The sequence below is a fragment of the Lampetra planeri genome, chromosome 35, assembly GCF_965212315.1.
Source record: "Lampetra planeri chromosome 35, kcLamPlan1.2.h2, whole genome shotgun sequence".
Classification (NCBI taxonomy): Eukaryota; Metazoa; Chordata; class Hyperoartia; order Petromyzontiformes; family Petromyzontidae; genus Lampetra; species Lampetra planeri.
The window spans coordinates 9,392,342-9,418,893 of NC_136141.1; the positions used below are offsets into that span (position 1 = coordinate 9,392,342).

At 50.8% G+C, this 26,552-nt stretch overlaps 1 protein-coding gene across 1 annotated transcript in view; it reads right to left on the reverse strand.

Moving 5' to 3' along the window:
• Nucleotides 1–1,801: 1,801 nt before the first annotated feature.
• The window catches only part of LOC144730372 (C-Jun-amino-terminal kinase-interacting protein 4-like), a 90,040-nt gene continuing 65,289 nt past the window's right edge, over nucleotides 1,802–26,552 (reverse strand). Inside the window, 15 exon segments of the mRNA XM_078611145.1 lie at nucleotides 1,802–6,293; nucleotides 8,327–8,428; nucleotides 9,912–10,103; nucleotides 11,687–11,731; nucleotides 14,006–14,119; nucleotides 14,390–14,561; nucleotides 16,445–16,593; nucleotides 17,696–17,763; nucleotides 18,766–18,846; nucleotides 19,777–19,899; nucleotides 20,595–20,704; nucleotides 20,706–20,809; nucleotides 21,459–21,698; nucleotides 23,083–23,254; nucleotides 24,682–24,858. Of these exon segments, the coding sequence (XP_078467271.1) occupies nucleotides 6,193–6,293; nucleotides 8,327–8,428; nucleotides 9,912–10,103; nucleotides 11,687–11,731; nucleotides 14,006–14,119; nucleotides 14,390–14,561; nucleotides 16,445–16,593; nucleotides 17,696–17,763; nucleotides 18,766–18,846; nucleotides 19,777–19,899; nucleotides 20,595–20,704; nucleotides 20,706–20,809; nucleotides 21,459–21,698; nucleotides 23,083–23,254; nucleotides 24,682–24,858 (1,950 nt within the window). The 3' untranslated portion in view covers nucleotides 1,802–6,192.

The window sequence follows — 26,552 nt, forward strand, 5'->3', positions numbered from 1 at the left end:
TGTAAACTTGGTATACTTATGTCATACTGATGACAATACTATATTCTATCATAAAAAAAAACATTATTTTTTTTTAATATGTTATGATTCGGCTTGTGTCTAATTGTCCACGCTCAACTAACGTTGGCTGTAAATCACCACGGTCCCTTACGTTATGGCAAGCTTCGGGGCCACTTCCTGGAGTCGTGGAGTTCTTCCATTACTAGTACGGTACATTTCATTAAAGTGTTTTTTAAAAAAAGTTTCTTAAATATTACTTATATACTCGTTGCAGCATGCCATTGGTATAACTGCAGGAATACTTGGTTAGAGCTTAACTCATCACGTGTACACCTTAGATGGCAAAGTCCCAAGTGATCACTCTAGAATATCTCTGCCTGTAGCCAACTCGAGGACACTCCACCTGTGAAACACAGTGATAGTACCGTCACCGTCACCAGCCATGTTCAATCCACTGCTGAATGAAGGCCTCCCCAAGCTGCAAATGTCACTGCTCACGATAGTCGTGCATATATAAATCATGGCATGTGCATCAATCATTATTATCATAATAGTTTAACACGTAGTAAGTTTTCGCGAACAATATCTCCATATATATAAAGGCAAAATTGTGAATATGCGTGTGTTCAAAATGTTTAGCGTACTTCCCGACATGCAACAAACTGGAAATTTGCCATGTGGGTCCTTTTCAGACTGTACACCATGCACAAATTATAAAAATACACTTTTTGGGGGGGGGGAGGGGGGGAGCTCAATAATGCATTCATTTTTTGCACAGCAAGTGAGCTGTGACGTCAAATCTGTCACGTGTCACGCGCATGTGGAAGCGTAACGCATTGTAGTGTAGAGGGTAGCGCGCCGCGCTACGAACCTGGCGACCCGATTTCCATTCCCGCTCACGGCCACCACCGCTGACGATTATTTGAACCGGTCCTGGACCTCCCCTAGGTCCACTCAGCCTCAAACAATTAACTGGTGTGGGAAGATCGCCACTGGGGAGACAAAAACGGCCGGGCGTGGTGAATTAAGTCCCGGGCGAAGCCGGAGTAATAAAGCTAGTTATTCATAATCGAGGTTTTTGGGAAAGATCGCGTAAATAGATGTGGAGTTAGACCTGCACGGACCCGACGCAACCAATTGGTAAGGTTTGTGTCGTAAACAAAACGTGCAAATTCGTTACTAGTACAGCACTCGGGTATGTTGGAGAGCAAAACCCACAACATTTGCAATTAGAGTACGACGTTTCGCCAGTAATTCATAATAACCTCTCGGCTTAATCGATTAAAACCGAGAAATACTTTGCAACAGAGCAATAATGTGTGTTGCTGGAGTGCTACCGTTGTCCTTTCCACTACCCAAATATCGATTTAAAGCTTTCGTGACTGCAGGGATTCATCGTCTTGGTTTTTTCGGTAAAGTTACGTAGAAGAGAAATAATAACATAATAAAGCTAAAACATAAGATAACATTTTCTCGACGTTTCGGCCACAACACAAGCATCCGTCCTCAGGTGAAGAAACAGAGCTGTCGGAAAGACAGCGCTTTGTGTTATTTTATTGTTTTATCTTTATTTTATTATTTCCCTTCTAGGTGACTTTACCGAAAAAACCAAGACTACCCAAATACACATGGCCTCTTGCCAACCAATTGAGCCGTGGCAACTGCACAGAATCACACATTGTGAGGCCGGTTCTCCCAACGTGGCGCGTTACATTCCAATAACGCGACCTCAAATCGCAGTGGCGCTGTCCCAGGTCAACTCACGCGACTGCAGCTATCAACAATGACGCACACACAAATGCCGTGCTGACGATACGCGTATCGTTTTTCTCATTTATTCAGCTCTCTCCATTGCAAAAACAAAAATATATCATCGTAAAAGTATTCGACCTTTGTTGAATGCGACTTAGAAAATTGAGGGTATAAATGGGCGCGTGGTTATGGCTAACTCTGCCAAGTTACAAATTACACAGAGCCAACTTACAATACACATTCGAGTTGCGGTTAACTGGTTTAAGTTTGCGAAAGCGCACGTTTAAAATGCGGTTTTCTCACTTACAACCCAACTGTGCCGATACATGACAGAAAGTACGTCATGTATTTGAAAATAAAATGACCAACCTTGTGAACGTGAAAACGTCATCGAGCCAAAAACTCAATTGAAAGCACAAATGTCGCAACACTTGGGTCGCACGCGTCTTGATTCAGACAACTTTATTACAAAACAATTATTTGTAAAATGTTCACCTCGACCGCCGTGCCGTTGGCGGATGCCTCCGCGGCAAATCTCTTTGGCTGCGAACCGACGGGCGGCGAGAAGTCGGACGTCATTAGCGCCACCACACTTTGCGAAAGAGGCCGTTCGGCAAATTTCCACCACCCCCCCCCAAACCAAGGAACGCCCTTCCCGAACGGCAGCAGCTGAGCGGCACCTTCCACCTCGAGACGATCGACTCACGCCGCCTCCTCCGCGCCCGGTTGCACCACGGAGAGCCACGCACGCACGGATTGTCACCGCCAAGCCGCGCGGGCCGTCCAGATGACTTGGGGGGGGCCGCCCAGAGCGGGGGGCCAAAGGGTCAACTCGCCTTGCACACAAACCAGGCCAACCACAATGGGCCTGGTGGTGTTGCCAATGAATAACGGGGGGCGAAGGGGGGGGGGGCATCATATTCATCAGGCCTCCAGGGACCTCTTGCCAGCTTGGGCGCGGGAAGAGAGGGGAGCAGGGAACGTAAAGAGTTCGGCGCCGTCTTACTTTGGGGGCGAGCAAATTGCAAACTCGCGTGGGCTCCACGGCCGCGGAAAGACAAGGCTTCGAGCAGGACTATTACCTTGGGGGTTTCACGGGAATGGATGCAGAGGCAGCACGAAGAGCACACTTGCAAAAAACCGTAGGAGCACACCGCGCGTAAATGAGTAACGGACGCGAAACGTGTGTGGGTATTAACTCTTAAACGGAGTGCTTCAAGGTCTCGGTGCAGGGGAGCGTGGAACGAGCCCGCGTGTTCTTGGCGTGGAGCAGCGTGCAGGACGTCTCATTCCGAGGATGCGACAATGCTTGCTCGGCCACACTTTTCCTCAAAAAACCATCAACATCAAACAGAGCGCCAATCCCGGCTCACGACAAACAGACCCCCCCAAACCCCCCCCCCCCCCTCTCTTTGGGGTGGTGGTGAACTTGCAGGCAAACACATACACACACACTCTTATTGCCATAAAACGTCGATTGTGCAATTGCAAAAAACAACTTAACCCGGGTGTATTAATGGCAACCCAGAGTGTGAACACTCGCTTTGCAACCTGGGTGCATATTAAAAAAGCGTGAAAGGTGAAAGCGATTTACTTTCGAATGCAACACGACGAGACGCAACGCCACACCGGCGATGGACAAGGACGACGTTCCGAGCGCATCACGACAATGGGCCAACGTACATCGCGCCCAGGTAAAAAGGGGGGGGGGGGGGGATTCTTTAGAGTCTTAAAAATAAAACGCAAGCGGCTAAAATGGAAATCGGTTAAGGTTATTTAGGCTAAAGCGCACGCAGCATGGCAAACCTCCCCTCACCCCACAATTCTCTGCGAGTCCTAGCAACGCCTATACACAGGTGCAGCAGGTGACCGGTGACTTTGATCAGATTTCACGGTGAAGAAGCCACTCGTCGCCCGTGCACGAGGATGCCGTTATCTTAGGAAGGTCACGAGAGCATTCCCCATTCCTCTGACGGCCACGCATCTCCCACAATGCCCGTCTCCACGCAACTCCCACGCGTAGGTTGCAGTGGTCACAGCTGTTGCTCATGAGAAGTTGCCTCCACATCCGGAGTGGCGGTTGCTGCAGCAGCCGCGTCGCACGAGCCGGCCACCGCGAGAATATTTCGACTGTGGTGGTGGTGGGGGGGAGGTCTCAATGCAGCAAGTCGGGCAGGCCGAGGGTAAATTTGGTGAAGAGCGCCCGAAGCACTTCGAAAGGCACCAAAGGGAGCAAAGAGATTAGCGAGCCAAGAGCCCGGCAGAAAAATTAACCCGGATTCGGATGTGAAGATCCAGAGATCACGCTCGGAAAACCCTCCCGCAAGACACGCTGGACACGACGCAGCGGGGCGCACGTCGCCGGCTGCGCGCTGGCGAGGCCGGGACACAGCGCCGCGCCGCTGCTCATCAGCCGCTCAGGAGGGAGACTCCGAGTGAGGAACGAGAACCAGGAGGCACCGCCACCACACTTGCTGAAGGCCAAGGAGGAGGAGGGGGGGGGGTAAGAGAGCTGCTCCTCTACCAGAATCAAGTCGTTCCAATTCTCTTCCCGTCGGCACTCCCACACGCTCGCACCTCGCGCCATTTCGATCCATCCAGCAATCCCACACACATGCACAAGACTGTTCATCAAGTTTCCCACTTTGTCCTCACACCGTTCCCTATCCTCGCTACTCGTTATGGGTCACCCCATACGATGCCGCATCCACTTCTAAAACGAGCACACAGCAACGCGTGCGAGGTCCTTCACGACTCTCTGCCTACCCTCGCCTCCGCCCCATCTCCCACCGAGTTCCATTCCGCCTCGCATCCCCCCCCCCCTTCACATCCTCCATCTCCTTGCTCGCCTCAATTGCCAATGGAACTCCGTGGTTCTGCCCTCCACTCCACCTCTCTCTCAGCAATCGAACCCTCTCACAGACCATCTCTCAACATTCGTCACCGCACCCTCATTTTGCAGACTTCTCCTTCCACTCAGCAAGTCCCCTGTCCCCTCTTAAGAGTTTGTTTCCAGCCTCTCCTCTCATCCTCCTCCCCACTGGGTGCTTAAGTGTCCCTATGAGTGGTAAGCCTCCTGTGCCTTCTTTCTGCCGTGTCTTTTATTTACATCAGTTTTATTACGGAGTGCTTTGCAAGTTAAAGTGCTCTACGCATAACAAATTATGACGATCGTCCATCGTGATGAGCGTCGTTGAAATTCAACATTCAGATAAAAAAAAGCTGCATCCACAATTACGGCCTGCGAAGTCCGAGGAAAGACGCATCGGGACACAAAGCGATAGCTCGTACATGAAAGAGCAGAAAAGCGAGCGCGTGTAAATGGAAATCATCCGATAAAATTTTTTTGAGAAAACCTAAACCCGTGAATGCAGATCACGCAACAGCAGCAATGAGGAGGCGAGGGATTTCTAAAAGCCGAGCGTCACCGCAAGGAAAACAGGTAAAGGCGCAACACTCCAATCTCTCTCGGCCAAGCCACTGCTGGCGCAAGGACCTCCACTCAAAGGAAGGATTTGGCCTCCCCCTTCCACGCCAGACGTACGCCGTAGAAAGGGCGGGGGGTGGGGGCTCTGCACTTCACCACACCGCACCGTGACCTGCCGCATCACCGTAGGGAAAGGCGAAAATTCGAGGCTTCTCAATGAGCGCGCTCAGGTGCGGAACAGCCGGTTGCAACGAACGCGACAGCGGGATGGTCGGACAACGATCATGATAGCGCCGGCTGGCATTGCGACGTTGATCCCTTCTTCTCGGCTTTAGTAGCGCACGCAAAATGCGCGAGAGCGTGTCAGTGGAAAGCATGTGTGGTGGTGATGCAAAAGAGGTGGATCCTGTTCCACGCGCCTTTTGACCGGTGCTTTGAACAGTGCCACACTCTGACAAACACAAGGCAACAGAGTACAAAGAACAATTGGCCTGGAAAAAAATATATATCTTTTTTTTTTTAAAGGTACTCAATCACAGGAATACAATAATGATGAAACTGCTTCGAAGAAAGGCAGAACGGGAGCAGACATTACCGGAACAGAAACAGGGCACTGAAATCAGACCACATTACCTGCATCAAAGCTGCAGAAGGGATTCACGGTGGCGTCAACAGCAAGGCGAGGCAGTTCGTCAAGCAGCACAACTGCGTTGCTGGTACGGGGAAAGTAACGGGAGGAAAATACTCCTGAACCCACCAAAGCAATAAACGGTAATATAAAACGCCGAAGTTTTTTGTTTGTTTGTTTTGCATGTACGGAGCAAAGTCGGATCCTTCGAGCCGAATCAATGTCATTGTCTCAGGATGAAAATTGCTGCGGCCCGGCTGAACCTCAGCCACTCGGGAGAGCGAGCTGTCCGATCCTCGTGAGTCCCAGTGGAGCCGTCCTCCTCTAAGATGGCATCTCTGGCCACGGGCGACCAAATCAGCTGCCGGAGCCAGCTGATCGTCGCTCAGGTCGGGCAGTCCCGCACTTGCCAGATGATCACGTGGCTCAGATCCTTGATCAGCGACGGCTTGATCGGAGCCACGTCGTCCGCGTCTTCTCCGTCACCTGCGTTCACAACGTACGTTCAAAATCACCTTATCTTGTCGAGATTCGTATAGCGCATTTTCCACGGCTCTTTGGCAATGATTACACTGGTCAACAAAAAAAAACTTTTTTTCTGGCCTGGACTTTTGCAGCTGTTTTAGACTAATTTCAGAGTGCTGATTCCCAATCTGATCTCAGATTTGCTCTATCACATCTCATTTTTATGCTATCAGCATACCCCATTTTCATTGATTTTTCCCGAAATTAACTCTGTCACTTATGATTGCAAGTTGTTGCGGGTAAGAGACTGCTTTAGTGTTAAAATATGGTGCTGTATTTTTAGGATAGTGTGTTTATAATATCATTTTATGTAGATATCCACATTTATTTAATATTTTTCTTCTGTAGTTTTTATTGAAAATGCTTGATATCTCAAAAACCTGATGTGATAACCAAAAACTGATGCCAGATTTGGAATCAGCACCCCAAAATTACATTAAAACCGTTGAAATACCTTATGCCAGAAAAAGTGTGTTGACCAGTGTTATAAAAATTGTACAGGCCACGATAACGGTTTGAGATGAAGAATGGGGTTATTATTACAAGTGGTGGTGTAGCTTTAGTGCCAGCAAAACAGGCGCTAAGGAGGGGTTGGGGTAGGCCTGGTCGTAGCTGGGGGGGAGGGCGGGAAGACAAAGGGGTCGGGGCTAGGGGGCGGGAGTCAGGCGGGCGAGTCCTCCGCATCATCATCGTTGCCACCATCATTACTTCTGTCGTCGCCATCATCACGAATAGCGGGGAATATGTCCTGCTGCCTCTTGGCACCACCCACCCTGCCGTGCCGACCGCGAGCCGTAGGCGACCTGGGCACATGTCACCCCGACCTCGTGCTCGCGCGTCGCAGCCCTGCCGTGCGACGGCGAATCATAATCTTATCACGCAGCAGCACGTCAGCAGTCTAACCTGCAAATACCCATAGCCATGAGGCTGTTGATGGTGTGTCATTACAGAATTAGAAATATGCCAACCGCTGCTCTGTACAACATCGCTGGAATGCGGTTGCATTTAGATGTTACATGAATACAATATTGTACTGTACTGACGGTGCGTGACCTAGTGGTGGCGATGAGCAAAACAAACAACCAAAGCTGATGATGGATGAGCCTACAATTGCCCAGTGCTCTTCCTCTTTGCTTCCCGTTTCTGTTTTTTGTACTCCTATCGTTTTTTTTTTTATAATTTGCTGACCCGCCCCGACCTAACATCTGTGAAAAAGAGCTTCATTGCTCATCGGATTCCACTAGGATAAATAAAGATTCCGATTCTGTATTATAGAGGGACAGCGCCACACCTATAACTTAACAGCACAAGCAGCAGATGCGTGTGTTCGAACACGGACGCAGAGGTGTAAGCGCAAGTGCATTCTAAAAAAAGATTCAGATTCTGAGATATTAACTACCTCGCCTGGTAAACAGGAGACGTGGGTTCGATCCCGACTCTGACGCCTGTATATTTGGAGTTGCATGTTCTCCCTGCGGCCGTGTTGATTTTTCACCGGGTCCTCCGGTTTTTCCTCCCACATTTAGAATCAACATGCGTTGAGAGTATTTGCCTGTTATAAATGTCCAGATTATAAGCCACTTTCGTTGAGCTATCATTTGTGGCCTGGTCGTTTCTGACATGGAGCTATATAGCTCAGTGGGCCTTACCTGGTAAAATAAAAAGGTTTAGTTTATAGTTTTAATTTATAATCCTAAACGGAGATGGTTGATTAGCCAGATGATTGCGTCACAAGCAGCGGAGTGTATAACGCCGTGGATGTATGCACGTCCAGGACGTTGAACTTACTTCGCACCGTACCTAGCCAACCGTGCTAAAGAAATGATGCCTCTTTCATATTTGTGAATCGGCGGCGGCGGCTGCTGCTGACGAGGACGGCGCAGCGCAGGTGGCAAGGTGACCCTCGGGGGGATGTCCCTTCCACCCTGCCGGGTGTGAGCCAACGCAGAGCCGCACGCCGCGGGCAATGACAAGGCTCTCCCCGCCCCCCGTACCAATGCGGAAGTCGATGTAGCCCTCGCCGCCGCTCACGACCAGCATGTACTTGGGCTTGTCCCGCACGCCGCCTGGCGGCTCAGTGGCGTCCGCGCTGCAGCCTGTCGCGCAGAATCGGGAAACGGAAATCTTCATTTTAACAAGCGGAGGAATCCGACGAGCTGTGAAGCTCTTTTTGCACACAGATGTCCAGTAGGGGCCGGGTCAGAACGTTGCAACAACCAACAATACAAAAAAACACGATAGCAGTGCAAAGTATAGGAAAGGTAAACAAATAACTTTTTTAAAAGATAGAAATACAACTGAACTAATTTTGATTTTACCAGGTAAAGCCAACTGAGTTATTAGCTTCTTTTTCAGAAGCAACCTGGCCACAAATGCTCGCTCAGTGAAGTGGCTTATCACGTGGAAATTTAAAGCAGAAAAATATTCCAAATAATCCAAACGCACAGAATACACGGCCCTTCGTGGAGGTTGGTGAGAATGGGTAGTTGGTGACTAGGTTTTTCAGGGTTTACCATCCGAAGATGGTTTCAATTACAGATAAGATATGGCTTAAGTATGTATATTCTTACTCTTTGGTTCTTTCGGTAAAGTCACGTAGGTATAAAATAAAATAAATTATATCACGACGTTTCGATTGCAACACAAGCAATCGTCATCTGATGATGATTGCTTGTGTTGCATCATTGCTTGTGTTGCCATCGAAACGTCGTGATATAATTAATTTTATTTTATACCTACATGACTTTACCGAAAGAACCAAAGAGCATGGATCCCTGCAGTCACGAAAACTTCAAATCTAGATTAAACAATTAGGGCTTAAGTATGTATATTCTCTGCATGCTTGATACAATGCCACACTGATAAACACAAGCAAACGGAGCACTATCAAAAATGTCAAGTCAATACATTTCTGGATGGCTGGATGAAGGCCTCCCCGCACCGTGATGGTCATGAGGTTTTATTGGCCCATGCTTCACCACGCTGGTCAGTGCGGGTTGAGGTGGGGGGCGAGGGGGTGCACAAGGGTCGGTTCAGACGTCACTCGGCATGCCGATGTGCGCCGTAGCTAGGAATCAAAATCAAATCGCTGGGTTCACAGCACAGTGAACAAACCACTGGACCGCCACGCGACTCGACACAGCAAAGGGTCCCGTCGTTCTCCACTTCACACGTTATTTCACCATTTACTAAAAAACGAAAAACTACCAGGTAAGGCCCACTGAGCTATATAGAGCTCCTTTTCAAAAGCGACCTGGCTCAATGAAGTGGCTTATCACGTGAAAATTCAAAGCAGCCAAATACTCCAAATGCAGATTTCTAAACGTGAATGGGAAAACCGGAGGACCCGAAGAAAAATCCATACGACAACGGGGAAAGAATAGGCCAACTCCAAATATGTGTTGGCTCACGAGGTGCCACAGAGGAAGCGTCGACTTCCGCGCCCGTTCGAACATCAGCGTGTGGCCAGTGACTGTGCGCACGAGGGCGAACACCAACCCTGTCAACCCTCTTTTTCCGAACCTCACGGGATCCCAAGGAACGTGTAAAAAACCCCCCACTGGGCACGGTCCCACCCACCTGGCACGGCGAGGAAGAACTTGACGGCGTCCCTGTGGCCGTGGAAGCAGAGCTGCGCGTCGGCCATCGAGCAGTAGGGGATGAAGGTGGCGGGCGTCACCTTGTCTCCCGTCTCGTCCCCGTAGACACGCACCACCCCGCCGGGACGCGCCAGGCCCGGCCCGCCGCTGCCTCCTCCCCCCAGGCGGTTGGCTGCAAATAGGATACGTAGCCGATCAGCGGAGGGCAGCACACGCACCACCGCACGTTCATTCCGCCAACTTGCTCCGCGGTTGCGCTTGGTTGGACTTCATTGCGTTCACTGCCAACCCCCTTCCCGGTGCCTGCCCTCTCCACGCCAGCTACCACCGCCTCCCCCTCCGACCACGGCACCAAGAGGAGCCGAGCGAGAGGCCACGCCGCTGTTCTCTGCCCCCTCTCTCTGGAACTGCCGCACACCGCCCCGAACATTGGCACCCCTCGCCGCCTCCGTTCCAGTTCAAACTCAAGACCCAGTTGTTCTCCACCGCCGATGGTGAATCATAACCTGCCCCGTACTACCTCCCCTCGCGGCCACGCATTGTGGCCATCTACGCCACGGAGATGTCTATAGAACTTTTTGCGTGCCATACGTAGCCAACCGTGCTAGTCAGAGGTGCGGGGGAAGGACAACAAACTGAACACACCCGTGCTTTGAGAAACGCCGATCTTGCCATTTACCATCGCAGCCCTTGAGAGGCGACGTGCAACTTCACAACACAGCGATGTTCATCGATGTGAATGATGCCACTGCTGCTGCTGCTGCTGCTATCCCCATTGTCTGGGACTCCCATGCGGTCGACTGCATTGTCGAGATCCTTGTTCTGTTTAAGTGTCGGTTCAAAACTTTCCTCTTCTAAACTGAACTATTTTTTATTTTTGCCAGATAAGGCCTCACTGAGCTATACAGCTCTTTTTCAGAAGTGACCTGGCCACAAACGATAGCTCAACGAAGTGGCTTATCACGTGGACATTTATAGAAGCCAAATAATCTAAACGCACGTTTCTAAATGTGGAGGGAAAACCCGGTGAACCCAAAAAAACAAACCACGCGACCACGGGGAGAACATGCAAACTCCAAATATACAGGCGTCAGGGTCGGGATCGAACCCACGACGACCTGCTGCATACCAGGCGAGGTAGTTAACATCTCCCCATCACCATCTCTGTCTCTGTAGTATCTTCACACACACTTTGACCATAACGCCACAATAATCCCCCTTCTGGCCTGAACAACGTCACCCCAATTTCCCTCTTTTAATGCAGACGGGCATATTTTCCATGTTTGTAAGCAAGTACATTTATCAACGTGCAACTCTCATAACCTAGGTTATTACGAGTGCTCAATATTCATACGCTGTAAGCTCTAAAGACAAGCTAAGAGCTAAAAATGCATGCGTGTTCACAAGCCGATGCGTCACACCCAGGGTCTTATTCACATGCAGTCGTATTCCGACGCTTTACGAAATCCCAACTTGCGTTTGCCGAGTCACTTCAAAACCTTGACTGCAGAGGCAAGAGGTGGCTCGTGGAGAGGATGATAGCAGCAGGCATTCATTTCAGTCAGGTCTGCCTGGGTCGAGGCACCCGGGCACACCACATCCAGTAACGCATCTCGCTCTGGCTTTGAGCCTACTCTACAACTAGTAACGCGCCTGATCCAGTTCAGTCTATGACCGACCGAGAAAATAATGGGTAAGACGTGAAGCCCTGGATGTGAGAATCAGCGTAGGGAAGGGGGGGCCCGTGCTACTTACCGCACCAAGCCGGGCCACCCAGGCCCAATGCCTTCTGCCGAGACGCTGCGGTGTCACACGCAGAGAAAGAGGAAACAAAAGGTGGGGAAAGGGAAGAGAGCAAGAGGGGAACGGGTGGGACGGGAACGAGATGCGGACGCGAGGAGGAGGTGGAGGTGGAGGAGCAGGAGGTGGTGGAGGTGAGGGGGCGGGGAGGTGAGAAATGCATAATAGTCATTCCAGCAAGTGAAGATGGTTCACAGGAACCAGAACGATTAGAAATACAGGAAATACATTGATAGAAGAAATTAAGCGAGGATTAGAACGAAGGGGATTGCATGGGCAGATCTTGCAGGAGCCGTTGGGGGGGGGGTATCATGCACAGCCACGGGGTAATTGAAAACGAACAAAAGAAAACGTGGTGCGCAAACGCAAAACGAAAACACGGCGTTGAAGCAAAATGGATGACTTGCGAGGAAGCGACAGGAAACAACAAAAATGGGGCGGGCGAGAGAAAGGAGGGCGATTGAAATTACACGGAGCACTGATCGTAACGGTGCCACTACCGCCGTCGTCATGCAACCCAGGACACGCTCACATGGCACGTGATGCACTTCAACCCAGTACACTCATCCAGTACACTGCAACCCAGTACACTCAAACCCAGTACACATTCACGTGGCAGGTGAAAAACTTCAACCCAGTACACTTAAACCCAGTAAATCACCCAGTACACTGCAACCCAGTACACTTAAACCCAGTACACATTCACGTGGCAGGTGAAAAACTTCAACCCAGTACACTCACCCAGTACACTTCAACCCAGTACACAGCAACATGGCACGCAATACACTTCAACACCAACTCGTAATTTTTACAGCAAGTATATAAAACTTGAACGAGTGCATGAGTCACGCAAGAACAAGTAACCAGCTAAGTTTCCCGTCCGCTCAGTGCATGCAACCGATGCTGCGACAATTTACTTAATCTGTTATTTTAATCGTCACTGTAAAAAAAATATATATAGCAAGTCACATTAACTGTGCCATAGAATCAGATGAGAAACGAAAGGAACACTTTACGGGGTGTACTTGAATTTGTAGAGAATGATATTAAGTGAACTTTTTCTAAATTAATAACAATAATGCTGCTTCTTAACCAGAAAGCCTCATTGCGTCTCAGGCTATTTCAGGGCGGGGAGGTGTTTGGGCAAATCCATCAATGATCTTCTTAGGTTTTTTCGGTAAAGTCTTTTACCGAAAAAACCTAAGAAGATGATTCCTTGCAGTCACGAAAGCTTCAAATCTAGAATCCATCAATGAGTTTGGCTTAATGTGGGAATAAACTGGAGAAAACCCACCAGGCACCGGAGAGGTGACACTCAGCACTGTCATCTCCTGGCCACAAAACAGATCCCGCGTATAGCGTTCACAGACTGCAGGGACAAGTGCTATAATAGAGGTGTGTTTTGAGTTAGATCGCATAAATATAAATGTGTCGTTAATATTTATGCAATCTAACCCAAAAAATCTGAATAATGGATAATATTGGTCGCGAAAGCCGACGTATTAAAGGGACAGGTGCTGTTGGCGAGCACCTATGAAGGCCGCCATGGCACATTGAGGGGGTGGGTGACCAGCACCACACCTGGCCTTCTCTCGTCTCCCCAGTGGCAATGTTTACACACCACACCAGGTACTCATTTGAGGCCGAATCGACCTAGGGGAGGCCCAGGAACAGTTCAGATAATTGTTACTAGTGTTGGCGGCCATGAGTGGGAATCTAATTCAGGTCGCCGGGTTCGTAGCGCAGCGTGCTCACCACGGCGCCACCACTCCCTGGCCACACCTCACAGCCCCACTCCAACAACACCTGGGTAGCCTCAGGACACGGTCACCCATGCAGGTGCTAACCAGGCTCAGTCATGCTCGTCTTTGCAGATCCGATGAGCACACAAGGGGGTGGTTTGATTGTGGGCACGTTAACACTTTCCTGTCTGCAAGTTGCAGGGTGGGTGTCCTGTTCACCACCGAATCCCAGAACGGGAAAGCGGATCATTTTATTGAGAGAGGCGTAGCGCCGCAGAGAACTGTAGCGACACGACCGCATGGCCTTATGCTTCCGGTTCCAGTCCGATGACGTAAACATACGTACACGCATGTCGTCGGAACGGAATCGAAAGTAAAATTGAAAAAGGAGCTGAGATTTACAACTCGGTGTAGTGAGACTGGGACTCAATGGCACGATCCCTGACAATCATCGCGTGCCACCGTTTGTGCTCTACAACGGACGACGGCGGCCACCGATGTGGCAAAGAGGAAGGGGGTGTGCGCTGCTCACACTCGGAGAGCGGGATGGAGATGATAACGCCGTTGCCCGTGCCCACCCACAGCCGGGTGCAGGAAATGAGCAGCGACGTGATTCGGATGAAGGAGAAGCCCAGTGATCCGGTGCCTGGAGCACGCACACACGAGCACGCGCGCGCACATGGGCACTCACACGAACACTCTCAAGAGCACTCGCATGGACACAGGCACTCCAACGGGTACGGGCACTCCCACGAGCTCTCACACAACTGTAAACGCAGCTGCACGCGTAGAATTCTGATTCTGAGAGATTCTTGCTGGCAGGGCAGACGCGGTGCGTGCGTCAGGAGCTGGGCGACGCGCACGCAACAGCCCGTAACGGAGATGCCGCACCGCGCGCCGTGAATGTGCAACGTACCCAACATCTTGCTGACGTACGGCTCGATGTCAATGTCTTGCAGGTGCTGGTGCGTGTGCGCGTGGTAGAGCCGCAGCGTGGAGTCCAGGCGGATGGACACCCACACGCCGTCGCCCACCCACGCCAGCTGTCGCACCTGGCTCTCCTTGCGCGGGTGGGCGTCAAACGATTTCTGCAAACAAATGGGCAACGCACGTGGGGGGGAGGGGGGAAACAAACATCGCCGTTGAGCCCCGAACACCACCGTGAGACCCGGTGTTGTCAGCGAGCCGGTCCTCTTCCCGTCTACCTCTGTCTTCTCTACGCCTCTCTGCCTTGTCTTGCCCATTCAAACAAATATTATTATACAGCATAAACGGATATCCTCCCTTGTTCCGCATGATCGGGGGTCGGCAATTTGCGGCTCTGCATGGCTCATTAAGGACCGCTTTGTGACAATATTTACTAAGTACCGCCATCTCGTATTCGCCACAGCGCACTGCGGCTCTTGAAATATTTTGCTTTTTACCGAATTCGAACAAAAATGTCTCTGCTTGTTATTTTGGTTTTGCTGACCACTGCACATGATGAACATGTCCCACTGTTCTGTAGAATGCCTTGAGATTGCAGTTGTGTACAATCTCGATAAATCCATCTTGCGATGTAACGCCAGACCAGTACGGAACATGGAAAGGTGGCGGAGACCGGCGGGCATCCTTGGGATGTCTTCGTCTCATCAGTTGTGGTGGTGAAATTTTAAGCTGAATTGACCTGGGGGAGGTCCAAAATATTGAATGTGACCAGGAATCAAAGCCACTCTGAGGATCTTCGAACAATGCTTTAACGACAAACCAGAAACAACTGTTCATGATTGCTGATCTGCTTTGCATCAGGATGCAAGCAATACTATTTAAGCAATTTTTTTATTTTACCAAGTAAGACTCACTGAGCTATTTTAAGAAGCGACCTGGCAACAAATGACACCTCAACGAAGTGGCTTATCACGTGGAAATGTATAGGAGCCACATACTCAAAATGCATGTTCATTCTAAATGTGGAGGAAAAAACCGGAGGACCCGGGAGAAAAATCCACGCAACGATGGGGAGAGAGTAATGCAAACTCCAAATATACAGGCATCAGGTTCGGGATCAATCCCACGACCTCCTGTATACCAGGCGAGGCAATCAACATCGCCACTGCGGCACCCTCAATAAACAAGTCGGTACTAATTTACTTAAATACCAACGCAAACCCGATGTACCCAAAGTGATGGTATCGGTGACACAATTCTATTCTGGAATATACACAAATATATTTTACAACTCCGATGACCGAAGCACGTCTCTCGTGGCCGCACGTGTGACGTGCCCCAATAACGTGCGACACACACGAGGAAAAAATAACCGATTTGTCCAACCCAAAATACGACGCACGGATCGCGAGAATCGATGCGTCGTCATCATCATTGTTGTTGTGGTCTTGCATTCTTTAAACCGCAATTCTCACGTGGCACATCTCAAAGTGCCACAGCAAAGGTGCGTTCGAGTTTAATCACCGAGTAAAGAAGCGATTGCAGACCAAACACAGTGTCCAGGAAGAACGCAGTAATGTAATGTAACGTAAATAGTCATTTAGGAAACGCTAAATCAAACAAATAGCATCTCGAATGCGCATTGCAGTCTCTCTTGAAGTGCTTGAGTTGGCCGGATGGAAAATTCGGGTAGCGATATTCCCACATTCTCAAAAGCGCGGTCACCAGGCGTCTCTAGGCGGGGTTCGTGTAACAACGACGACATCACCACGAGCAGCAAACCTGAGGTGTCGTCGTTTCCAATCATTGGAGACAGGCACGCATAGCTCCGACATTTGGCGGGGGTGCCATACCGTGTAGGCACTTCTGTACGGTCAGACAGAGATTGTACTTCACACGCTGTAGAATCAGAAGCTACGATCATGTCCGTCAGAGCAAACAACCCTCACGAGAGAAACGAGAGAATGCGATCGAACTACTACAGAGTTGCGCGCCGACTAAGAATATCACCCCCCCCGCCACCCCGAGAGGACCGCGCTCTAACCTCGATGCGCAGCGTCTTGGGCTGGATTATGTGGATCTTGTTGCGGTATCCGCACCACACAGTGTCGTGCACCACCGCCATGCAGCGGATAGAGAAGTGGGGCCGCCCCAGGTCCAGCAGGTGGTAGTTGCTCAGGTCCCACTGGCCGTCTGGTGAAAAAGAGACAAAGACCCCCCCCCCATGCCACCTTAACAGACTGTTGGGGGCAAGTGCTGTTTGCGAGCAGCACCTATGAAGGCCGGAACGGCACCACGCCCAACCGCCTGTCTCCCCAGTGGCGACGTTTACTAGGGGAGGCCAGGATCAGTTCAGATAATTAGATAATCGTCACATGTGTTGGCAGTGAGAATCAAACCCGGATCACCGGGTTCGTAGCTCACAGCGCTAGCCATTACACTTCTGCTCCTGTCTGCGACAACGTGCCAATGTGCTGAACAAAAAAGTTTTTATATCAGCCACAACTTAAAGATCATGGACAGTGACAAAGAAAATTAAACCAAAGTTGAACAGCGCATAAAGTAGCGTGAAGAGGTGCATGCTTGGAAAAAATATTGCAAGGCAGGAAGGGAAACACAGGGATAGGAGAACACGTGCAGGTGAGAGACGTCACCTTGACACAGTTCTGAAAAGCAAGTGGGGGCTGGGGTAGGACACGTCACTCGAGAGAAAGACAGCCACTGGTCGAGTTTAACGGTGGAGCGGCAGCCAAATGGAGGGAACGCGCCCGGGAGGATGTTGAGTGCAGAGATGGGAGCGATGAAATTCAGCTTGTGTGCAGGAGCTAAATGGATTGTTGAGTCACAAGACCATGATTTATCATGGCTGATTGTGATGAGGATGACGATCAATTTAAGTGTTCTTCACTGCAAGGCCCACAGGCCACTGGCGGCCCCTGAAGTGCGGCCCCCCATAATACACAAATGTGAAAACACCCCATCGTGCTGTCAGACCCCAATGATTTTAAAACGTGTGGCGGCCCTCACACTGATGATGTCTTATCGGCCAAAGTGGCCCTCCTCTGAAAATTAGTGAAGAACACCGATCTAAAGTTTCAGTTTACCCCTTGAAAACTAAACTTGTATTCAGGTTCTTCAGTCCCCGCCCCCCCCCCCACACGTACAAAATAACTCAAGGGATTCATCGACCGCACTGGGAGAGACGGGCACAAAAAGCAGAACTGCGGTGTCTCTGTGAGGTTTCCCTCTACGAATGAAGAGAACGAGAACGAGGAACTGTGTAGGAAGGAGGCACCTTCTGCTCGGTGGAAAATAGCCATCGTCCCATCCGCCAGGGCGACCAGGACCCTGCCTTTGATGTGCCTGGAAAACAATGCGGAAACACCGTCAAGGGATTTGGACTCATGGGAGCAAGCCGTAGGCTTCTAGAAGCGAAAAGTGTTTTCCATGCCGCAAATTGTACTTTTTTTTTATTGACACCCTGGCCTGAAATAGTAGCAGCCACCTCAACAACAACTCAGTTGCTTTAATGTATTTTTGGCGTTGTTGTGAATTCACATTTAGTGCTCGAGGCTTTTAAGCTCTCAAAAATGTATATTTATATTACAAATACGGCATTGACCGAGCAGTGTAAACCAACAATAAACTAAACACAGAATTCTTCATGTAAAATGTGGGTAACCTTTCATACACTCAATTGTTTCAAGAAAAATAGTTTCGTTCAAGTGCCATGGAAGAGTCTGTGGTTCCAGCTCGAGGCCAGCATCGCGTCGGGTCCCCACGGGTCACGCACACAACTGGTCGGAGCCAAGTCGTTAATACAGCTTGCCGTTCGGGCGCAGGTCGGACACATTAACCACCGTGACGCGGACGTTACGTGGACGTTGACGCGATGAACGTGGCCTGACCAGCATATGAAAACAACATCGGTTCCGACCCGCTTGGTGGGTCACATGTACTTAATTACTCGACCGGATGCAGGACTCCAGCAGCAGTCGTTCACAACCATCCTTTACATGCCTCCCAGCAGCCCCATAGATATTGACATTGGAAAAGCCACTGTCTGAAAGCAACACGACCTTGTAACACAAAAGGTCTCGAACTGTCACAGCCTCAAGTCGGCTCTCTGCTGTCATCCCCTCGGTGTGGAACGCTCTAATGCCTTTGCACATCTGCAACGTCAAATGCACTCTGACTTTCAAGAAACATAAAAAATACTATCTGTGTGGTCAGCCTTTCCAGCAGCCTCGAGCTTGGCTCCGCGCCTCCGAGTTGTTGACTTGTACGCAAAATTTGGCGAGTTATAAATGTCATCATTATTTTTATTAAAAGGGAGACATGAGGACCGATAGCAAGCATTCTTACACGATGCACAGCACGGAGTCTTTCAGCTTGATGGAGTGCAGACACTTCCTCCACTGAGCCACGGAGGAGTGCACGTACAGGCTGCAACACAAAGGGGAGAGTCGCTTCGGAGGTGCGCGCGGAACGTCACAACGGCAAAGAGCCGGGTGCACAACTCTCTCCAAATTTCCCATTCCGCGCAAATTTCTGTCCGGCAAAACCATTGCACGGCATCTGAGTGAGCCCCGACTTTGCCAGCATTCCTGGGAACAAGTCAATCACCTTCGGCTGTGGAAATCTGATCCGGAAAGACAGAAGGTCGATTGACTCAATATATTTGTTTACGTGGAGGTAATAGAATGGAAGCAGAGTTATTTAATATCACAACTACCGTTCATCTCTTAAAAGCGTGTTTTACTTTGACGCAAACCCAGTCCCATATATCGTGACCCCCCTCCCCCGAAAATCCTGACAATTCATCGAATCTCTCGAACGGTCAAATCGGTCCACGTCTTGTTTCATCTTCCAGTTAACCGACATAAGGCGAGTGCGTACGTTGGCGGCAGGACATCGTCACGGGCAATGAGGAAGGACTTGAACTGCTGCGCTGTAATACGATAAAATCGGACACACCACGAAATCACCGATCAGAGATTTGCCCATATATGGAGGGAAGTAGGCATGGTGTTACCGGAAGGGGCGTGTCTTTGCCCAAATATGGCTACTGTGGATGGTGAATCGAGGTTAATTGTATTGATTCCGCTCAGTCGATCCAGCAAGCAGTCGCTCACAGTTGATCCAGCAGCCACCTTGAAAATGTCGATTCATTGGCAATCTATTCCATTGCCAAGCGATACTTGGATCGCGTAGTCGTGTGACACGCCCCCTTCAGTTGATTAGCTATCAGCAAGATCGGTGATTCCATCGCGGTCCGCTTTTATTGTACTACACGAAGGAACCGCACACACACACACGACCCCACGCGACCCCGCGAGTGCGTGTACGCGTGCGTGCGTGACGTGGCACACGCACAATCCATTCTGCGCGCCCAGCCACATGGTGGGAAGGATGCTGCTCATCTTGCCCGCCTCCTCGTGCATGAGGTCCATGTCGACGGCCCGCATGGACACGCCGTCCCGCACCACGTCCGGGTCCCTGGGGACGCAACGACCACGAGCGCGACACGATGTTCATGAACGCCCGACTGCTATAACGCGCGAACCGCCGTGACACCGCCGGGATGCCAACCGCTTCACGGACACGCGTGCGCTATGCTGTCACGACGACAAACCATCGACACACTAACATCTGCGCGTGAGAACAGGTTCATAGAACGGAGGCTGACAATAAACCCTGCTGCCCTGCATCAAAGCAAAAGCATGAAGATGCCAGATTCACAGACGCAGTTGATAATAATGATAACATCGTGGGCTCCGAAAGCAGCGGGGGAGCGGCCTGTTTGGCGGGGTGGGAGTGGGCACCACAAGATGTTTTCATACAATGAATGAGGAGTTCTGTTAATTATACATTTGGGATGAAAGCGGAGCACCAAGAGAAAGCCCGCGTGTGCGAGGGGGCAACACTCTATCCCCCCTGCACTCGCTGTTCTGCCTTCTCCCGGCGAGTCAGGGTGTGGACCCTCCTCGACACCCATGGAAAGGGAGTTTCACAACATCTGTGCGGTGATCCACGAACCCTCGCTGCTGCCTCCACAGCGCTCGATTACAGGCCACGTGCTCATAGCCACCACCGCCTGGTTAAGATGTGAATCTGGCCTTTAATGTTCAACGCGCTACAAAAATTTAATCAAACCTTCCCTACGCAAGGGCCCCGGAACCCACACGCGTCACCTGGGCTCGAGCTGAGGCTTCTCATGCAGGGGGTCGGTGAAGACGTGCTCGGTGAAGGCGGCCGGAGCGGCGGAGTGCTTCCCGTTCGACGCACGGCCCCCTCCCTCCGGGGCCTCCCTCCCCAGGGCTCTCGAGGGCCTCCGTGGCCTCCTCCGTCGAGGGTTCCTCCTCCTCCTCCTGCTCGTTCTCCCCCAGAAGGGGGTGGCTTCCTCCCGCTAAAAAACGAGACGCTCTCTCGCATCGTACGCAGTGGCGGATGCTCGCGAGAGCGGCGACGGGGGCGACAGATACGATAATGGGGGAAGGGGGGAGGGATGGCAGCTGTGGCTGAGCACTGGAATGGGAGAGGCCAAGATCGCGGGAATGTACATCTAACACGAAAATCATGCACGTGGAATAAACACAAATGTATGTTTGTACGTTCAACTTCTTTCGCACCGTACGTGGCCAAAGGCGCCAACGCATCACCGCGCAATCTGGCCTGATGAGATTGGACGCATTCTCGATGATTTGGTATCCGATGCACCGACTGTCATGTAAGGGCCCTCTTCACCGGAGGGGGTTCTAGAGGGCACACATTGGCCGACTCTTCCACGCTGGCCGGAAGAGTGAGACCACCCACCGCTTACCCCACCACACGCAGGCTACCACACAGCCGGGTGGGACAGAGGCGGCGCGGGGGAGCGGGGAGGGATTGAAGGAACTTTCAACCCGTCGTTCCAAATGCCGCACCAGGAGACGGGGAGCCGACCTCCTGGATCCCCAGCAGGCGCCAACCGCTACCCCACGGTTGGCGAATCTCTCAACCTACGACGACGACGACGAAGCGCCTACCCAAAAAGAAAAACGACCACACGCACAAACCTGGCCTGAGCTGCGGGGTGGGACTACTGGCGCCTGACGAGAGGCGGCCGGACGGTTCGCCGCCGGCGCAGGTCGTGGTGCAGTCGACGAGCACGAGGCCCCCCAGCGCCGCCGGCCCGTCCGCGACGTCGCCGGCGGTGGCGCTAGGGATAGCGGCAGCGCCGCCGCAAGGAGCCCGCGGGCTCAGGCTCGCGTCCACCTGGATCTCTTCCCCAGCGGGGTAGTCTGTCTCTCGGGCGCCTGCGAGTTGGTTTTGAAAACGCAGATTGTCTTTAGGCGAAGTCTCGCAGAGTTGAAGCGGGTCGGGTGAAAACATTTACGCATTTGCTCTGTCCCCTGGCTGTCCGTCCGTCTGTAATGGGGGGGGGGGGGCTTGATAATTCTCGTTAAGGTGATCCAATTTGAATGACGCTAGAGCATGAAGCTGCGTTGCTATTAGGGAGTTACGCGACTATAACTGCCGCATCAACCAAGAGGGGTGCTCAAAACGTGGAAACATAATTCGGAACGAAAAGACCTGATGACTGCCCCCATGGGTGGTAGGCTAGGAGAAGTGAGATGGGCATGAGCAGGCACGCAGCGTCCCGCGTCGGAGCTCTTGTTCTGCGCGACCGAAATGGCTACGAGTTATGAATATCCATCAGTGGACGGCGGCATCGATGACAAATTAAATACTTCTGACGGCAAACGCATGGAGGAAAGCGTAACATGATCCATGCGTATGCCCGATTTTTCCTCGTCTCCCCGGTATTTGAGTTGGTGAAATACAGTAAGCTCAAGTGGCCTGAGACGTGATGCTGTTTTTAGTTATGGTTGTCCCTAATAATTGCTCGAATTTCTTAACACCGAAATCCATAAATACAATCAAATGAGCAATTAGCTTCCAATTTTTTGTAAATGTACTTTTGTTAAATGTTTGCATTCGAAGTTTCAACCTAATTATATCCGCTCCCAGAGATGAAACCCAGTGTATGCTGCGGTGCCCCAAGTGATGACACACAGCGCAAGGCGGTGGTGATAAGTACTGGGCGCAAGGCGGAGATGGCAAAGCGCAGTGCGGTGATGAGCGAGACACGGCGGGCAGCGTGACAGTAACAAGAACCACGGCACAGCTGAGACACTTGCACATCCGAGCCGTGCCAGGACTGGGGCCAGCAGGGCACAAGGGTTGTTTTTCCACTGATATTTTATCGCGTCGAGCACAGAACCTAGCCATGCTTCACTGGCCTCACAAGACATCGTAATCTGGCTCAGGGCATAGCCGCGTTCGGGGCGAGGCTGATGACAGCGTGCAATGCGCCCGATGTTGTTCAGTAAGTATGTATGTATGTATACGTATAAGTACGTGTGTATACATAACTACTTGTACGTATACATACGTACTGACGTAGCCAACCTTGCTAATCGGAGGTGCGGGAAGCCTCTTAACACAGCGGCGGCGCGGCATCACCTGCACGCGTGCTTAGATCGCGCATTGCGTGCAACATGGCACGGCTCGTGCAGTGGAAAAGCAACCCCACCCGTGCTTCCCGACCTGTGCTGCGACTCGCATGTGCAAGTGGCGGGGGGCATAAAAAACATAAAAGGATGGAAGCGACCAGCGTCGTCGGTTGGCCGCGCGTACCGGGCACGCTGGCGATGCACAGGACGTGCGAGCTGCACACGGCGAACTGCTCGAGGATGCGGTCGGGCTGGTTGGCGTCGCGGACGAGCACGTGGCTCGTGTTGGACGTGCTCGTGCACACCCACACGAGGCTCGAGAGCTCGTCCGCCTGCCGCAGCTCCCGCTGATGCTTCTGCGAAGGAGAGGTCTCGCATTCGTACCGCGACTCTTTTTGCCCTGCGCGCGTATGCACACGTACACAAAGCTTGCATTTTCTTGGTTCTTTCGGTAAAGTCACGTCGAAGGGAAATAATAAAAATAAAACATAATAAAATAATTCTCACGACGTTTCGGCCACAACGCAAGCAGCCGTCCTCAGGTGAAGAACAACCTGAGGACGGCTGCTTGCGTTGTGGCCGAAACGTCGTGAGAATTATTTTATTATGTTTCATTTTTATTATTTTATTATTTCCCTTCTACGTGACTTTACCGAAAGAACCAAGAAGATGAATCCCTGCAGTCACGAAAGCTTTAAATCGAAATTTAAAGCTGCCATTGTCGTCGTCATCGGCCATGATCAATCTGCTGCCAGATGAAGCCCTCCCCCAAGCCGTTGTCAGCTCTCATGGTACTGACAGTTCATCTACCACCTTCGCATGAGCCGACTGCATCGCTCCATCTCCATGGTGAACAAACGCTACGATGTTTCTTCCTTCTCATGGCTGCCTCCCCACCAGTGATCTCAACCACTGGCCATCATCTCTTGTGGAAAAGTGTCCTTTATTTGACGGAAATGTCACATAGCAACATTTCGTTTCTCAATGTTGCTATATCACTGCTTATTGGGAAGTCTGGTACATGCGGCCTCGCTGTGTACGATTCCTATTGCTCAACTGGGATATAAGTATGATGAAACATAAGTCTTTGCTTTACCCTTTCTGGAAATAAAACAGGAGGTGTTAAAATTCTAGATTTGAAGCTTTCGTGACTGCAAGGATTCATATTCTTAGGTTATTTCGGTAAAGTCACGTAGGTAAAAAATTTAAATTTTTTACCTACGTGACTTTACCGAAAAAACCTAAGAATATGTGTTAAAATGTTAGAACACCAAATAAATACCTAGTGCAAGGCATCAAGTCTGCGTTAACCACAAACACTTGCAGCAAAAACATGCTCTGATAATATATGCACTGTCTTTGAAACTGATTTGGCCTACACCAGACAGCCTTCTGTATGGCTTTGTCTCACCGGTTAGACCAGATATTGCCAAAAGACGAACAGTACCAAAGGCAATGCCAGTGTTAAAGTATTAATCGCTTGGGTTAAGCAGTTATATCTATGGTACCTTTTTTTCCCTGTATCAAGATATACGGTAACCAACTGAACATCGACTTAACATTCCTCTGTGAATCTCAGAGATGGGCTCGAACCTGCAGCTCCTGGTCCAGGGAACTCCACGGCTACTCTGGTCGGCTAGTGACAAGCTCTCGACATTGGAAAGTCTGCAACGTACGGCCTCGCTGCGTGAGATTCCTACACATCAACTGGGATCTACGGTGACCGATCAAACATCGACAAAACATCCCCCCCCCCGTTGAAGCTCAGGGACAGGCTCCCAACCTGCAGCTCCTGGTCCAGGAGCTCGAGGCTGCTGCTCGGCGAGGCCGGCGGGGAGCTCTCGACCAGCTCGCCGCTCGCTGCCTCCGCCGCGTGGCTGTAGAAGACGCTGGCGCCCACGATGGAGCCGCCGTCGCGGGTGCGGCCGCCCGACAGGTTCACTCCCGCCGCGCACCACAGCTGGTGAGAAAACACAAACACCCGTCGCCGTCAGCGTCACAGCCGCCACCACTGCCGCCGTCGTCGTTGTCGAGCATCGTCCCGCCGGCAATTATCGCCAAGCAGCAGCGACCACAATCTTACAGTCGCTGTCAGCAGTGTGTAATCAGCCACCGCGATTTCACCAATGTCCTCGTCCAATCATCGTCAACTATGTGGCGTCAATTGTTGATATTTCTCATCCACAACTCAGCTCATGGTCTACTCTAAACCGCATCCGCACAAACCGTGGCGGCATATGCGGATACCTGATGCACAAATGGAAAATTAAAAACTCTCCAGTGTGCGACTGTGGTCAATCCAACGTATAATGACGCTAGGCCCGATCCACAAATACAAAGAGGACATCACAGCGATACACTGTACTGCTCCTGACACGGTTATCCGTCTTGACCACCTGAAAGTGAAATACAGTTATTGCTCTACATCAGCCACACGAAATGAGAAGAAGATCCAAAACGTATCCTCTTTAATTATCAAGTCAAACAATTAGAATTACGTAAGCAATGGAGGCGATGATTCATATTTGATATTTGGGGTCAGATGACACGACTGAAATGTGTTGCACACCCTCCGCTTCCACTCGACACGGCCACAGAATCAAGTTCCCACGTGACCAACGTGCCAGTTTCTTGCTGCTTAATCACACCGCTGTGTTGGAGAGCTATCAACAACATTTAACAATTGAGCAGGGGACGTTTCGCTGGCCGTTGCGACCAACAAGATCAGCGAGTCGTGAGAACTGCACGATGACGCCGGTTGCAGCTGCCAGTGAGCGCACTCGCGACGGTGGCTGTAGATCGCTCTCCGGCGCACGGGGCGGTGCTGCTGAAGCAGTCACAAATTGAGACGTTGGTTCATCACGTGTTTAGACGGTCACCGCATTGCGCGCTTTTCAGACGCACTTCTGCGGCCGTCTGGAACGCACTTCCTCCCGATATTAGGAAGCCGCTGGGAGCTATGCACTTTTAAATAATCTAGATTGAAAACTTATTTCTTTAGAACTGCCTTTTGTGTTTAGTTTGTTGCCCTTCCCCGCACCTCCAATTAGCACAATTTGCTACATATGGCCCAAAAGAAGTTCAACATACATATATACATACATGACAACTTTATTAATTGGCTGTGTTGGGTGGAGGAGGGTGTATGACACACATTTTATTAACATGATCTGGCGCAAAAAATATAAATTATGAATTATAATATTGGTCGCAAAGCCTACATTTCAAACAGTGCCTATGTACTAGAACTTTCTAAACAATTAAATGACATATAAACTATAAATATACAATTTCTGGCTGCCCTGAGATAGATTGATAATTCCAAATTTCTGTGGCAGGGATCAGTCTCTCTATGGGACGATCATTGTTTACTTCCCACCAAGGTAGTGGTAATTTTATTTGACTCCAGAAAGACGTGAGAATCAATCAACGCTGGCTGGGATCTGAACTTGTGATCTTTTAACTGAGGTCGCGCTCCGTTAAACCTCGAAGGATAAAGACAAACTCTCAAGGCCACTGTATGACGTAAGAGTGTGACGGGGCCTCGCGACGGGGCCTCGCGACGGGGCCTCGCGACAGGGCCTCGCGACGGGGCCTCGCGACGGGGCCTCGCGACGGGGCCTCGCGACGGGGCCCAGCGACGGGGCTTCGCGA